The sequence below is a fragment of the Ochotona curzoniae genome, unplaced genomic scaffold (genome assembly GCF_017591425.1).
Source record: "Ochotona curzoniae isolate NIBS_2020 unplaced genomic scaffold, NIBS_Ocur_1.0 contig_66, whole genome shotgun sequence".
NCBI classification, from domain to species: domain Eukaryota; kingdom Metazoa; phylum Chordata; class Mammalia; order Lagomorpha; family Ochotonidae; genus Ochotona; species Ochotona curzoniae.
Genome location: NW_024466512.1, coordinates 28,417,678 through 28,431,621, shown reverse-complemented (window position 1 = coordinate 28,431,621; position 13,944 = coordinate 28,417,678). Strand labels below are relative to the sequence as shown.

At 35.7% G+C, this 13,944-nt stretch overlaps 1 protein-coding gene across 6 annotated transcripts in view; it reads left to right on the top strand.

Moving 5' to 3' along the window:
- The window catches only part of EXOC6 (exocyst complex component 6), a 138,720-nt gene that overhangs the window by 45,844 nt on the left and 78,932 nt on the right, over positions 1 to 13,944 (top strand). For 5 of the 6 annotated variants that reach the window (XM_040992455.1, XM_040992450.1, XM_040992452.1 and 2 more), the window contains exons 7-12: positions 2,389 to 2,544; positions 5,013 to 5,081; positions 6,463 to 6,546; positions 11,069 to 11,115; positions 11,211 to 11,331; positions 12,726 to 12,797. In XM_040992455.1, coding sequence (XP_040848389.1) covers positions 2,389 to 2,544; positions 5,013 to 5,081; positions 6,463 to 6,546; positions 11,069 to 11,115; positions 11,211 to 11,331; positions 12,726 to 12,797 — 549 coding nt within the window. The remainder of the gene's footprint in view (positions 1 to 2,388; positions 2,545 to 5,012; positions 5,082 to 6,462; positions 6,547 to 11,068; positions 11,116 to 11,210; positions 11,332 to 12,725; positions 12,798 to 13,944) is intronic. The other variant, XM_040992454.1, reaches the window with a different exon arrangement.

The following is a 13,944-nucleotide window of genomic DNA, read 5'->3' as shown; positions in this document are numbered from 1 at the left end:
CCTTCTGTAACTCTGCCTTTCAAATAAAAATAGGTGACTCTTTTAAAAATGTTTATTTATGTAAATATTTTAAATTCAGACCATCATAGAGAAGGAGAGACAGAAGGCGAGAAAGACAGAGAGAAGGAGAGAGAGAGAGATCTGCTGTTCACTCCTCAAACGGTCACAACAAACCTGGCTGGGTCGGCATGAGGCAAGAGCCTGGAACTCCAAAAGAGTTTCTCACATGGGTGACAGGGGTCCAAGTACTTTGGCTCTCATCCCCTGCATTCCTGGCCGCACTCATGGGAAGCTAGATTGGAAATGGAGTGGCCAAGACTTGAAGTTGCACATGGGTAATGCAAGGCCCAGGACCTTGAGTCATCTTCTGCTTTCGCAGGTACATTAGCAGGGAGCTAGGTTGGAAGTGGAGCAACCTATACTAATACTGCTGCCTCTGCAGAATGATGATGTTACAAGCAGTAGCTAAACTTTCTGTGCCACAATGCTGGCCCTTCGATTTACTTTTTTTTTTTTTAAAGATTTATTTTTATCATTTTTTTATTGGAAAGGTGGATATACAGAGAGGAGAGACAGAGAGGAAGATCTTCCATCTGATGATTCACTCCCCAAGTGAGCGCAACGGCCGATGCTATGCCGATCTAAAGCCAGGAGCCTCTTCCTGGTCTCCCATGTGGGTGCAGGGTCCCAAAGCTTTGGGCCATCCTCGACTGCTTTCCCGGGCCACAGGCAGGGAGCTGGAACGGAAGCGGGGCTGCTGGGATAGAACCAGCGCCCATATGGGATCCCGGGCGTGCAAGGCGAGGACCTTAACCACTGTGCCTCCGTGCTGGGCCCTCAATTTTACTTTTGATATTATTTTTATTCATCTCAATTAAGTATTTGGTAGACTGAAAAACTTTGCTATAATGAACAGAAGCTACAAAGCAGAACTTATGCCAAGCTTACTACATTGCCTTTCTGTTGAAGACATCCCTTGGGGTCATTTTTTCTGCCATTAACATGGTGTAAATATGGCTATGCTGTCATGTGTTCTTGCTGTCTTATCATTTTGTAAATTTAAATGAATTGGTTTTTATAATGTGATTAATGTTACTATGCCTTTATAGCATTAATTCAATTTTAGGTTTTTTTTCTTATGAAATAAATGGTAACTGACCCAATTGGCTGACTGATAGTTTCCTTGCATTGTTTGTCTATTAGGTTAAAAGTCACAGTGAAAAAAAAATGTGCTGGGGGCCAGTACTGTGGTATAACTGGTAAAGCCAGCACCTGTGGCACTGTCATCCCATATGCATGCCAGTTGGAGCTGTGGCTGTTCCACTTGTGTTCCACCTGCTAATGTACCTGGGAGAGCAGCAGAGGGCAAGTCCTTGGGCCTCTGCACCCATGGAGAGACCCAGAGGAAGCTCCTGGAGCTGAGCCTTAGACCAGCCCAGCTCTGGCTAATGTGGCTGTTTGGGGAGCAAACCAGCAGGTGGACAATCTCTCTCTGTCTTTCTCTCTATATATAACTCTTTTATGTACTCTACCATGTACTGATATACAAGTGAGGGTTTGTTCCTTATAGTAACTAGTAGGGCCAGCAGACAAAGATAAATAAATACATAAACCATTAAGGAAATAGATCCTTTAGTAATATGATTAACAACCATGACTTAACTGACACATATGAAAAAGTGCATCCTATAAATTGCACAATGTACATTTTTTTCAAGAACACCTACCAAAATTAAGTTCTTGTCCATATGGAAAATACTGGTAAATTTGAAAGAACTGAAGCAGCAGTGTATCCTCTGACTACATTGGAATTACTCCAGAAGCCAGTAACAAGTAATTAAAAATCCTTGCACTTTTAGAAATGAAGAATAACATTTTAAATAACCTATGAATTGAAAACAGAAAATATATTGAATGGGATTGTAAAAAGTAGGACAATCAAAATTTGTCGGCTGAGTACAAATTATGTTTAAAGGGAGATTTATAACCTTAAATTTGTAATTTAAGAAATAAAGGCTGAACTCAGTAATCTAAATGAATTTCAAAAAGCCAAAAACAAGGAAATTTAGGGAACTAGAAGGAATAAAATGAGCACAGACTATATTAAATTGTCCCACAATTTTGTAATTCAAAATTCAAAATAAAAATATATTTTAAAAAAAATACAGGAGAGAAGACAACAAAGCCAAAAGTTAATTCTTAGTCTTTCAGAATAAAGTTGATAAATGCTTAAAGACTATTCATAAAGGAAGAGTGAATGAACAGGGTGATATCATGATAGTTCCTAGATACAGAAATCCATGAGAATATGCAGTGACCATACATTTTAACTAATTTTGACTATAATAGAAGTAGAAATAGTCTGACTTTTTTCTCCCTTTGTAATAGGCACAGCACCAGAAGACCTTCAGTGTTGCTCTGCAGAAGCAAAGTAATGTGAAATTTGGAAAGAATGTCTATATCAATCATGAAAGAATTCTAGGAGAAAGGAATGAAATTACATTGAAACATGTACTTGAGGATGAAGATGAGAATGAAGAGGAGGTAAGGGGGTTTCTTTGTCTGTTCTTGGGTGTACTTTTTTCTTTTGGATCATAGCATACATTTGTTTGTCTTGTCATGTACAAAGTAAACCTATATTATAATGAATTTATAGCAATTGAGTCTTCTGAAATGTTAGACTACATAATTGACAGGAAAACAAAACTGACAGAGGACTATTACAGGTTGTAAGTATAAGCTATGAATAGTTGAACCTAGATGTTCTACTATAATTCATAAAAGTATGCATTTTTCCAGTGATCAGTCAGAATTACTGTAGTAGGGGAGCTGGCATTGTGCTGTTGTAGGTTTTTGTCACATGTGACACTAGCATCCCATGTGGGTACCTGTTCAAGTCCTAGCTCCTCCACTTCTGGTCCAGTTCCCTGCTAAAGTGTCTGGGAAAGCAGAGTAAGATGAGCCCAGTGCTTGGGCCTCTTCCACCCGCATGGGAGACCTTTGGCCTGGTATTGCCCTAGCTGTTGCAGCCTTTGGAGTGTGAATCAGTAGATGGAAAATTTCTCTCTCTCTTCTTTGTCTCTGTATCTCCTTCTTTCTCTGTAATGCTGCCTTTCAAATAAGTAAGTAAATCCTCCATAAAAAGATTTATCTGTGGTAAATTTGAAAATTTTCTTGAGTTTTTAAAAGAAATTTGAGAGGCAGAAATAGCAAGAGAGACAGATGGCGAGAGCAAGCTTCCATCCACTGACTCACTCCTCAAATGCCTGCCACAGCCAGAGCTGAGCGAGGGATGAACTGGGATTTGGGGACTCAGTCCATACCTGCTGCCTGCAGGTATGCATTAGAAGGAAGCTAATGGGCCCGGCACAATGGCTCAGTGTCTGAATCCTCGCCTTGCAACCACCAGAATCCCATATGGGCACCAGTTCATTTCCTGGCTTCTCCACTTCCTGTTCAATTCCGTGTCTGTGGCCTGGGAAAGCAGCTGAGGATGGCCGTTGCACCCACACTGGAGACCTGGAAGAAGCTCCTGGCTCCTGTCTTTAGATTGGCTCAGCTCTGTTCGTTGCGGCCACTTGGGAACTGAATCAGTGAACAGAAGATCCTTTTGTGTCTCCTTCTCTCTAATTGTGCCTTTTTAATAAAAATAAATAGATCTTAAAAAAAATGATAAAAGAAGATGAATTGGGGGGCAGAGCCAGGAATCTAACCCAGGCACTCTGATACGAGATGTGGACAACCCTGTAGCATCTTAGGCCCTGTGCTAAACTTCTAACCTAAGAACTTTTTTTTAGAACCGTGTGACTTGGGCAACAGCTTAGTGTTCCACAGGTACATTTTTGTTTTGTATATGGGAATAGACTATACACACTGACATACATGTATGTATTTATAAATCCATAGGCATGTGTACATATGCAGTGGGTGTGTGCGGTTGTCCTGAGTACAGACAGGTGAACAGTATTAGAAAGATAATGTTGACATAGCTCATGTGTCTTGGTTAATACACTGAATTCTTTCCTAATATTTAGAGGATCTCTGTATTCTCTTCTTCCTTGAAGGTAAAAATTGTGAAAATGCGCCATCTAGTCTTCTTTCCTAATTTTTCCTAGTGTGTATTGCACATCTAACTGCTAGTAGTTTCAGCACAACCATACACCCACATTCCATTTCATAACAGGAAATTTGCTGTATCTTTGTTTTAGTCAACTGCATTATACTGTTAGCACGTTTTATTTTTTATCATTTTCCCTAATAGCGTTTGGAAAGTATTTTGAGTTCACTTATGTCTTTCTCAAGTTTGAGAATTTTTAACTACTATACTCATTAGTTGTAAGGGTTTTTTACATTATAAGGTTCCAAAATTCAGGATGCAACTTTATGGACATCATAGTTTCAAGTGGCTATGTTCTTTCTCTGGTAGTAGCCCCTAGAGTGGGTCTGACAGTGTTTTAACTTACTACCTTGTGGGAGAAACTTTGTCTATGGCTAAATCATAAATCCATATTAATTTTTACCAGAGAAAAAGTAGGATATCTCTAGTTACTCTTAGCAGTTTTCTAATAATCACTAAATATATTAAAGATGTAATATGCCAGTAATTTATGCATACTTCTTAAAAATATATATTTTCCATGAACTCTTTGTAGACCCTAGATTTTAAAAATTTCTGTACAAAAATAAATTTATATTTAAATTGTAGTTTCAATGAACTTTTGGAAGTGCCCTTATACAGTTTTTCTTCATTTAAAATAACTAGGATATTAAACATTTAAAGAATAAACTACTGAATAAATGGTAATATGATATTAAAAAGGGCATGTGTTATATCATGTGCTTTCTGTGAAGAAACTGAATAAATGTTGCAAGACAAAGTCCATGAATTGCTTTCTTTAACTTACATTCCAAGAATTGACCAGTAAAAAGATCAAAAATAATTTTTTAAATAAAATAAAGAGTTGACTAATAGTTTGATTTGTAAGTTAAAAAAAAAAGTTTTTTTTTTTCAGGTCTTAACTGTTCAAGATCTTGTTGATTTTTCCCCTGTTTACCGATGTTTACACATTTATTCTGTTTTGGTAAGTGTGTTTTATATTTATATGTTAATATGTGTATGTACAAGAGTCTTCAAAAATTTGTGCTAAGTGGGCCCAGTGCAATGGGTCAATTGGCGAATCCTCCCCTTGCAAACACCAGGATCCCAGTTCAAGTCCCAGTGGCTTCACTTCCAACCCAGCTGCCTCCTGGTGTCTGGGAAGGCAGCAGCAAATTGCCCAAGGCCTTGGGTTCCTGCACCGTTGTAGGAAACCCGAAAGAAGCTCCTGACGCCAAGCTTCAGACTGACCCAGCTCTGGCCATTGGTAGCTATCTGGGACATAAACCAAAGGATGGAAGCTCTCACTCTTTCCATCTCTTCCTCTCTCTCTTTTTCCATCATTCCCTCCCCCATCACCTTTGTAACTCTTTCAAATAAAATAAATAAATCTTTAAAACAAAAAACATAAAAGGGTTTTAAGGGGATTTGAATAAAGTGCCAACATTTAGAAAAGAGCTACTATTGTGAATATAGACTAGAGTTTCTAGGCATGCCCCTTTTATTAAAACAAAACAAAACAAACAACAACAAACAAAACAGGATCCGTTATTTCCCTAGAATTTCCAATCCAAGTCTCCTTGGAAACTCTTGTTATATCATTTAAAACTCTTAAGGCTGACTCCTCATATTGTATTAATTGTATTATGTATTCATCAAACAGATTTTGGGATTCATTTATTGAGTATTCTGTATTCTAAGAAACAAGTCCCCATACTCCCCAAGTTTAGTACGTGCTAGCTAACAAAATTCACACGAGCTCTTAGGTCTCCCACATGGGTGACAGGAAACTATGGCACAATGTGATAAATAAGTGTTATAACAGGAACGTACAGGTTGATTGGGTAATAACAATAAGCCTTCTAAAGCTAGAGAAGTCACGCCTATGGTGAGTCACTGAAGTTAAGTAAAAATCATATGGGGAAAGGAAACTGGGAAGCATATTTCATAGAAAGCTTTACACAAAAACTGGGAAATGAAGAGAGACTAGTGTATTGAATATACTAACAGTTAAGGAGTGGCAAGAGATGAAGTAGGAGATGGAAGAAAACTACAGGTCATGCACACCTTTTGCAACATGTTCATGACTAATCTCCTTCACTGCTGATAGCCATAGTTTGATCAGTCAAAAATGCGTAAAGCTTATGTGATAAGTTGGGTAAATATGAAATCATTTGAACTTTTTATTCTTCCTAATCTTTGTACTATAATGCTAACAAGTTCTTCTTGACCCTCAATGTGAAGTGCCATTCAGCATTTATAATCCAGATAAAGAATTTAAACAGACTCTTGGAGGTAATGAAGTATCTGTTTTAGCGGTACAAATATGTGTATATCTGTGAGTGTGTGTACTTCTCATTGTCTAGGGTGATGAGGAAACGTTTGAAAATTATTACCGAAAACAAAGAAAGAAACAAGCAAGACTAGTGTTGCAGCCGCAGTCAAGTATGGTAAGTTATGTTAAGTTTGTGGATTGGTTTTGTTATTCACCTTCTGTGTTACTTTAATTTCTTCAGATCTTGTGTCGCTGTTCAACTGTAACTATTTATTATCTGCCATTTCTAATCATTGGTGTAGGCGCCAAGAGTGCAGCAGTGAACCAACTGTTCAGTGTCTTCATGAGACATACTGAAGATTTGGCAAGAAAGTAGTCAGGCCAAAAACTAAGTGGATGAGAAACTTGACCCTAGTAAAACCTACATGAGAAGATATGTTTGTTGAAACTTATAGCAACTGCGTATGAAAAAGAATGAATTGTATTATGAAAGTTATGTCTGAATATATCTGAATATATAACAAACCATGAGCCAGGAAAAGCTCAATGAATGCAGAAATTCACATTGGTTTAATGGGGCAGTTAATGTAGCATTTACCTCAGGAGAACTATTGAAGGGAAATTATGAGTTAATGTCGTATTACTAAAAATTTTTAGGGCAGATAAGAAATAGAAATCTACAGAAAAAAACCAAAGTATAAGTAAAATGAAGTACATTCTCAGGAACCTCATAATGGAATTGTGGAATGTTATAGAAAAAGATTCAAGCAACATTATCAGCCAGCATCTAAGTGTCTTTTTGTTTTCTTAGTGGCATTTATTGAATACTCTGGCCAAAAAAGCAACATTTGCTTTTCAAATTTCTGTGAACATTAACCATAACAGGTCATATTCTGGGCCATAGAACAGCTGCTATCAAATACACAAGACTTGAATTTATACAAAGTCTGTCTTCTACCCACAGAGAATTAAATGATCCATATACAAAAAATTAATGATAACTTATATTATCTAACAGTTCAAGAAATGGCTTGTAAACCTACAAATAAAATCAAAATTACAAAACTTTCAGGAAAGAAAAAAGAGGATAAGATAGTTGTAATTTGAGTCAGCATTATTTTTCTATGTGAGATACATAAAGCATGAACCATAAAAGAAAGAAAAACTTACTGAGTTGATTGTTACAATTTAAAACTTTTGCTCTTCAAAAGCCATTTTCAAGAAAATGAAAACACAAGATACATAGTGGAGAAAATGTTTGAAAAAGCTCATGTGCAAGAAGGAACATGTGTCCAAAATCTAGAAAGAATTTGTGTAACACAATAGCTAAAATTTAGGGATAAGAGAGACGTGACAAGATGTTTAGAATAATTTTTCACCAAAACTATAATGAAATACTACTACATAGTTCTTAGAATGACTAAAAATTTTTTTAAAAGACAATGAAAGTGATGTAAAGGATGTAGAGGAACTAGGGCTTTCATATTTGGGTGATTAGGTATAAAAATTATATTGCTGCTTTGAAAATGGTTTGGCAGTTTGTTATAATGCTAAACATACATAACTCAATTGTAGTGCTTTTAAGTACTGCTTCTGAGAATGAAACTGTGTCTCTGCATTTGGGTTCATATGTGAAGGTTTATAGTAATTTTTTCATAAATTTCAGAAACCGGAGATAATCCTGAATATCTGTTAATTACTGAATAAATTACAGTACATCTAAAATAAATAGAACTAAAAATAAAATAAATAAATTATTATAATCTACATAATTAAATGCTAATTAGCACTACAAATAAATTGTTATATGCAATTATATGATAAATCTCAAAAACACTATTTTAGTTGAAAAAATTGAGATATAGTGACGTTATGTACAATATGATCTGTTATTTGATATTTTCAAAAAGAAAAAAACTAAAGGACAGAATGGGTCAGTGGTGGGTAAGGGCTGGGGGTTGGGCAGAGTGATTCATTACAGAGGGGCACAAGAGAACTTGCATAGGGAAATGTTCCACATCTTAATTTTGGGGGTGATTACGTAACTGTCTACATACCTGCCACAACTCCCTGAACTTTACATGTAGAAAAACCTCTATATCTAAAAAAATTACTGTGTATAAAATATGCCTCAATAAACTTGCCTTTAAAAACAAAATACCGGGGCTGGCACAATGGTCCAACTGGCCAATCCTCTACCTGCAAGTGCCAACATTCCATTTGCGTGTTGGTTCGTGTCCTGGCTGCTTCACTTCCCATCCAGCTGCCAGTTTGTGACCTGTGAAAGCAGTGCAGGTCGGCCCGAGTCCCTGGGACCCTGCATCCACATGGGAGACCTAGGAAAAACTCTTGCCTTTTGGCTTCTGGCTTCTAATTGACTCAGCTCTGGCTGATGCTGCCATTTGATGAGTGAACCAGCAGATTGAAAATCTTCTGTCTCTCCTCTCTATTAATCTGCCCTTAAAATAAAAAGAAGTAAGTCTTTTAAAAGACAAACAGAACATCTACACAAAGACATTTTCCTAATAAAACAGCAAAAAATCTTCAGTACTGAGAAAAAATTATTGATCCAAAATCCAGTAAAGCAAAGCCAAAGATGGACATTTTCTAAGACCAGCATTTGCCACCAAGACTCTCTTACTAAGGAAACGATAAAGGGAACAATGAGACATGAGAAAAATGGATAGCAAAGGAAGTACAAATATGTGTATTATTATATAGACTGTAAAGAATAGTACAATTTATGAACTGTACAACGTGGCAGCGCTCTGCAGACACCCTTGTTGCTCAGAGCCACATGCTGCCGCCATGGACAGCCCGCTTTCTTCAGCATCACCGTTCAAAGTTCCAGAGAGAGCAGAAGACGTCCATGCTCTGAGCGTGGAGAGACCGATTGGTGATGAGGGTTCGTGCTTTCACTGGATTACTCCAGGATTTATGTGCCAGCGTGGTGACTTCACACCCATGACAGCACTAATGGCAAGACCATGTGCAGAAGGAAATTGTATGATGATCACTTCACCCTGAAGCATAGAGGTTCTGGGGTCTTACTCACGGCAAAAGCTGTACCCAACACAAATGGTTTCTAGTTTTTCATGTGGACTGCCAAGGTTGAATAGTTGGGTGGCAAGTATGTGTTCCTTTGGCAGAGTAAAAAAGGAACAAGTGGTTGAACTGTGGAAAACTATGGGTCTGAAATGGCAAGCAAAGAGATTAGTATTGCCAATTGTAAACTCCCATGCATCTGACTTGTGTTTCCTCTTAACAGCAGGATTAAGGATAGCACCCCTCTATCCCATCTGCTGTCACTACCCTGTAGTCTTTTCTCCCTGGAGTTTTCCCTGTTCCCCTCCAAATCCAGCCAGATTACAGACTTAAAGTTATGACTATGAAGTAAAAACTAAGCAATAAGAAAAAAGTATATATGTATATGCATATGTATGTATATATGTTACAGTAGCATAAACATCAAACGGCAATGGAAATTAGAGACATTAAGCTACAATATCTAAATTGTCCAGAATAAACACTAATTAGTTATATATGTTGATTATTTAAAGATGAATAATTGATTTCTAGAGTAACCAGCACAGGAGTAGAAGCTGAGTGTATACTTTCTTGTGTAGAGGTTAAAAAAATCTAGAAAAAAGGAAATATTTGTGCCTTTGAATTAAAAATGGTAATTCTAAACCTGCAAGCATTTGATGAAATTAAAATATTTGAAGGAAAGTTGCTACAACTATTAGAAGTAGAAAAATCCACAAGCTTAGTAGCTTTTTAGGTATGTCTTAGTGTCTTATAGACTGAGAATGTGAGTACGAAAGAACATGTTTGAAAGATTTGATTTACAGAATCTTCTTTGAACAGTTGTAGAAGCAAATTCTTTTTAAGTTCACCTGAAACACTGAAGATTTTTTAACATACCATATTATAAAGCAATTACTAAGAAATATAAAACATTTGGTAAAATATTTTTAAAGCTAAGAAGTATTAATAAATCCCCCCAGATATAGAATTATAATGTAACAGGTAAAGCAGGCATCCCAAATAGGTATTGAATTTGGGTCCCATCTGCTCTACTTTCAATCCAGCTGCCTGCTAACCTGCTTGGGAAAGCAGCAGAGGATGGCTCAAAAACTTGGGCACTTGCACCCATGAGGGCAATCAGAATAAAGCTCTTGGTATCTGCCTTCAACCTGGCCTAGCCCTGGTCATTACCATCATTTGGAGAGTGAACAAGCATGTGAAAGATCTCCCTCTCCTCACCTTCCAAATAAATAAATCATTACAAATAACTTATATATTTATAGTAATATTTCATCATTTTGAAAATATGTAAAGATAGAAAATTATAGGACAGTACATTACCCTTTTTCCCACTGCCTGCTAATAATCACTGTTGTTACCCAGAGAGAGAGAGAGAAGAAACAAGAGAAGTGGATGGGAGGGGCCCTTCCTGGGCTTTATTGAGACTGGATTGTAGAGGACAAGCCTGTAACTTGTGTCTTATCTATCTCCTTTTGAATTTATATTTCATAAAGCTAAGGACCTTTTATTATTTCCAAATATATCCTCGATACCCAAAAATATGTGCCATAGAGTCAGCTCTCAATATTTGTTAATAAAGTTATAGTGACTTGGAACTTTTATGTTTTGCTGTTTATTGGTTTAAATTGATTTTTATCTTTCATTTAAAGCACGAAACAGTTGATGGCTATAGAAGATACTTCACCCAAATTGTAGGGTATGTATCTAATATGGACATTATGGTTAGTTTTATGTTAAATTCTGGGAATAATTTTTTTAACCACCTGCTGTGTTGGTAATTACTCTTTTTAGGTTCTTTGTGGTGGAAGATCACATTTTACACGTAACTCAAGGATTAGTAACCAGGGCATACACTGATGAACTTTGGAACATGGCCCTCTCAAAGATAATTGCTGTCCTTAGAGCTCATTCAGTAAGTCAGATAATTTACGATGCTAAAATTTTAATTCAGTTACTTCTAGAGATTTTGAATTATATAGCATCAAGAAATGCTCTATCTGCCTTATTCTGTGTTTTTGGTCATTGCTATTTGTAAGTATTAGTAATGTCAGGCTTTTCTTTGACTGGTAATACCAGGCTGTGGTGTTGCCAATAGCTGGGACTTCCCAAGATACTTCTATTCCAGCATTATAGCAAATGAAGAATTAAGCTTGTCTCATTAGTCTCAGCTGACCTCTTCATTCACTGAAAAGCACTGTGAAGAAAGGGTTTTTAATGATCATTCCAAATTCTTTGTTTATAAGATAAACTCCACTATTAAAATTCAATAGAACTTATTCTTTTATAATTTACAGTAATACACTACAATTCTGAATTGCTTAAAAATTTGCAATTTTCAAAATTTGAACTCATTTAAATTAGTAAATTTTTATATAGTGAGAGGATTTTAAATTTTTAAATAAAATTAATGATCAAGTATTTTTCTGATGCTGTTTGTGGAAATAATGTTAGTTATGGAAAGATTTGAAAATAGTAGTTGGTCAGTTTGGACCTTTCCGTAAGATAATGTTAATAGATTGCTTTTGGGGAAATATCCCCATATTTAAATTTTTGTACTGTGGTATTGATAATGATTCTGTAATTGGTGGTAAAGATTTCAAAGATGTTAAAGGAGAATTCTTAACTTGGGTGATTTGGACTATATGCACTCCAGTTTTATTCATCAGGAATGTAGATTCTTGATACACTGGTGAGCTACAACTTTTTCTAACTTTAGTAACAGTATGTTTTGTCATGGCCAACTCTGAGTATCTAGAATCATACTGTTTTGTCTGCGGTGGAACCTATCACATTCGAAGCCATATTAGGTGCATTTAAAAGAAAAGTAAACTTCACTATCCTTTCGAAATTAAGTTTTGTCTCAGTTTTTATGAAAACACTTGAATTATCATTCCTATATTGGAAAAAATAAACATTCTATCAAGATGAAGAATAAACAAAACAAGAATAGTAAAAATGGATGGTTTCTGTTTAAAGCATCTTTTCGGCTTAAAATAAAGACTTAAAATATGTCTTATTATTTTGACCAGTTTGTCTATACAAATTTCAAAAAAAATTTATTTTGCATATACTGTAGTTATTTTAGTACTATCATATTGTATAAAATTCTTAAGAATTTAGACTGAATAGAGGTAAACCAGACTTGGACCTAATTAACCCAGATTTTAGACTTACTGTAAGTCTGGAATATGAAAAGAAATAATTTCAGATTCTTATATCTTACATTTTAAGAAAGTAACCCTGGTTTTGTTGTTACTGTTTTTTTCTGTTTCTACTCTCATACCTGCCCATCCCGTACTTTCCCAGTCTTACTGTACTGATCCTGATCTTGTTTTGGAGTTGAAGAATCTTATTGTAATATTTGCAGATACTTTGCAAGTAAGTGATGCTATATTCAATTAATGACTGTTTTGAGCACTTGATAGTATACAAAATGTAGACTGAGCTCATTTAGTTTTTTGTGGATTAATGGTAGTAATTATTAATGGTAATAGTAAATGTTGACTTACATATTGGTATTCCTCTATCCCATAAGACTATGCTCTTTTTAAATTAAGCAGCTTTGATAGAATTCAGGAAATGCTACCATGCTAAAATACCTACTATTCAGTTAGAATATATAAAGTATTTCTGCAGAGAAAGAACACATGGCACAGCAGAAAGAACTCTGGACTAAAGTTAAAAACCTGATAAGTAGGAGGCAGTAAGGGGGACAGGCTTTGGGATCATGCAGTGTATACCTTGACTTTTGCTCCAATTGAGTGGTTGACTAATTCTGGGTCTGTAAGTTCTCTAAACTGTAGAAAATGAGGTTAGAAAAGAAACTTTGTGAAAATGGATTTAATGATTATTAATTTCCCAACTTACTTGATTTTTAAAACTGTGATACTTTATATGGAAACACATTGGAATCCGTATATACTGATTTTCTTTCTAATTTCAAGTTAGACATATATTCTGTGACTGAGAAAATAACTTTATGAGTTTGTTTTCTCTTGTGAAAAATAAGATTAAATTGTCTCAAATCTTAGTACTTTTGATTTTTCTCAGTCTGCAAGTTTTAATACCTCTATCTTAACTCCCATTTCTTGATCATCCACAATGAACACTTAATTCTGTCTTGTTTTCATGCTTAAATCGTTGGGATTTTGCAATTAGAAGTAACTTTGTATGCAGTGTAGACTTGCATTTTTCTTAAATATGATAGCTGTTGCTTTTTAAAAGGATTTTGTGATCAAAAGTGTTCAGAGATGTTAAGTGAAATAAAACAGATTTCTTTTCCAAAACATTTTCTCAGAGCAGATTTAAACTGTAAGTTTCCACAAGGGAGGTGACTGTTCATTATTTTCCCAATATATTTGACTTTTGTATCATTCTTCTCTCTGCTTGCTTTAGTACATCTTTTAGAGTAGGACTGCGTGTGTGTGTGTGTGTGTGTGTGTGTGTGTGTGTGTGTGTGTGTGTGATGGGAAATTAAATAGTTAGCTTTATCATGAGTCTTTGCATCCTAGAGTAATAGTTGTCT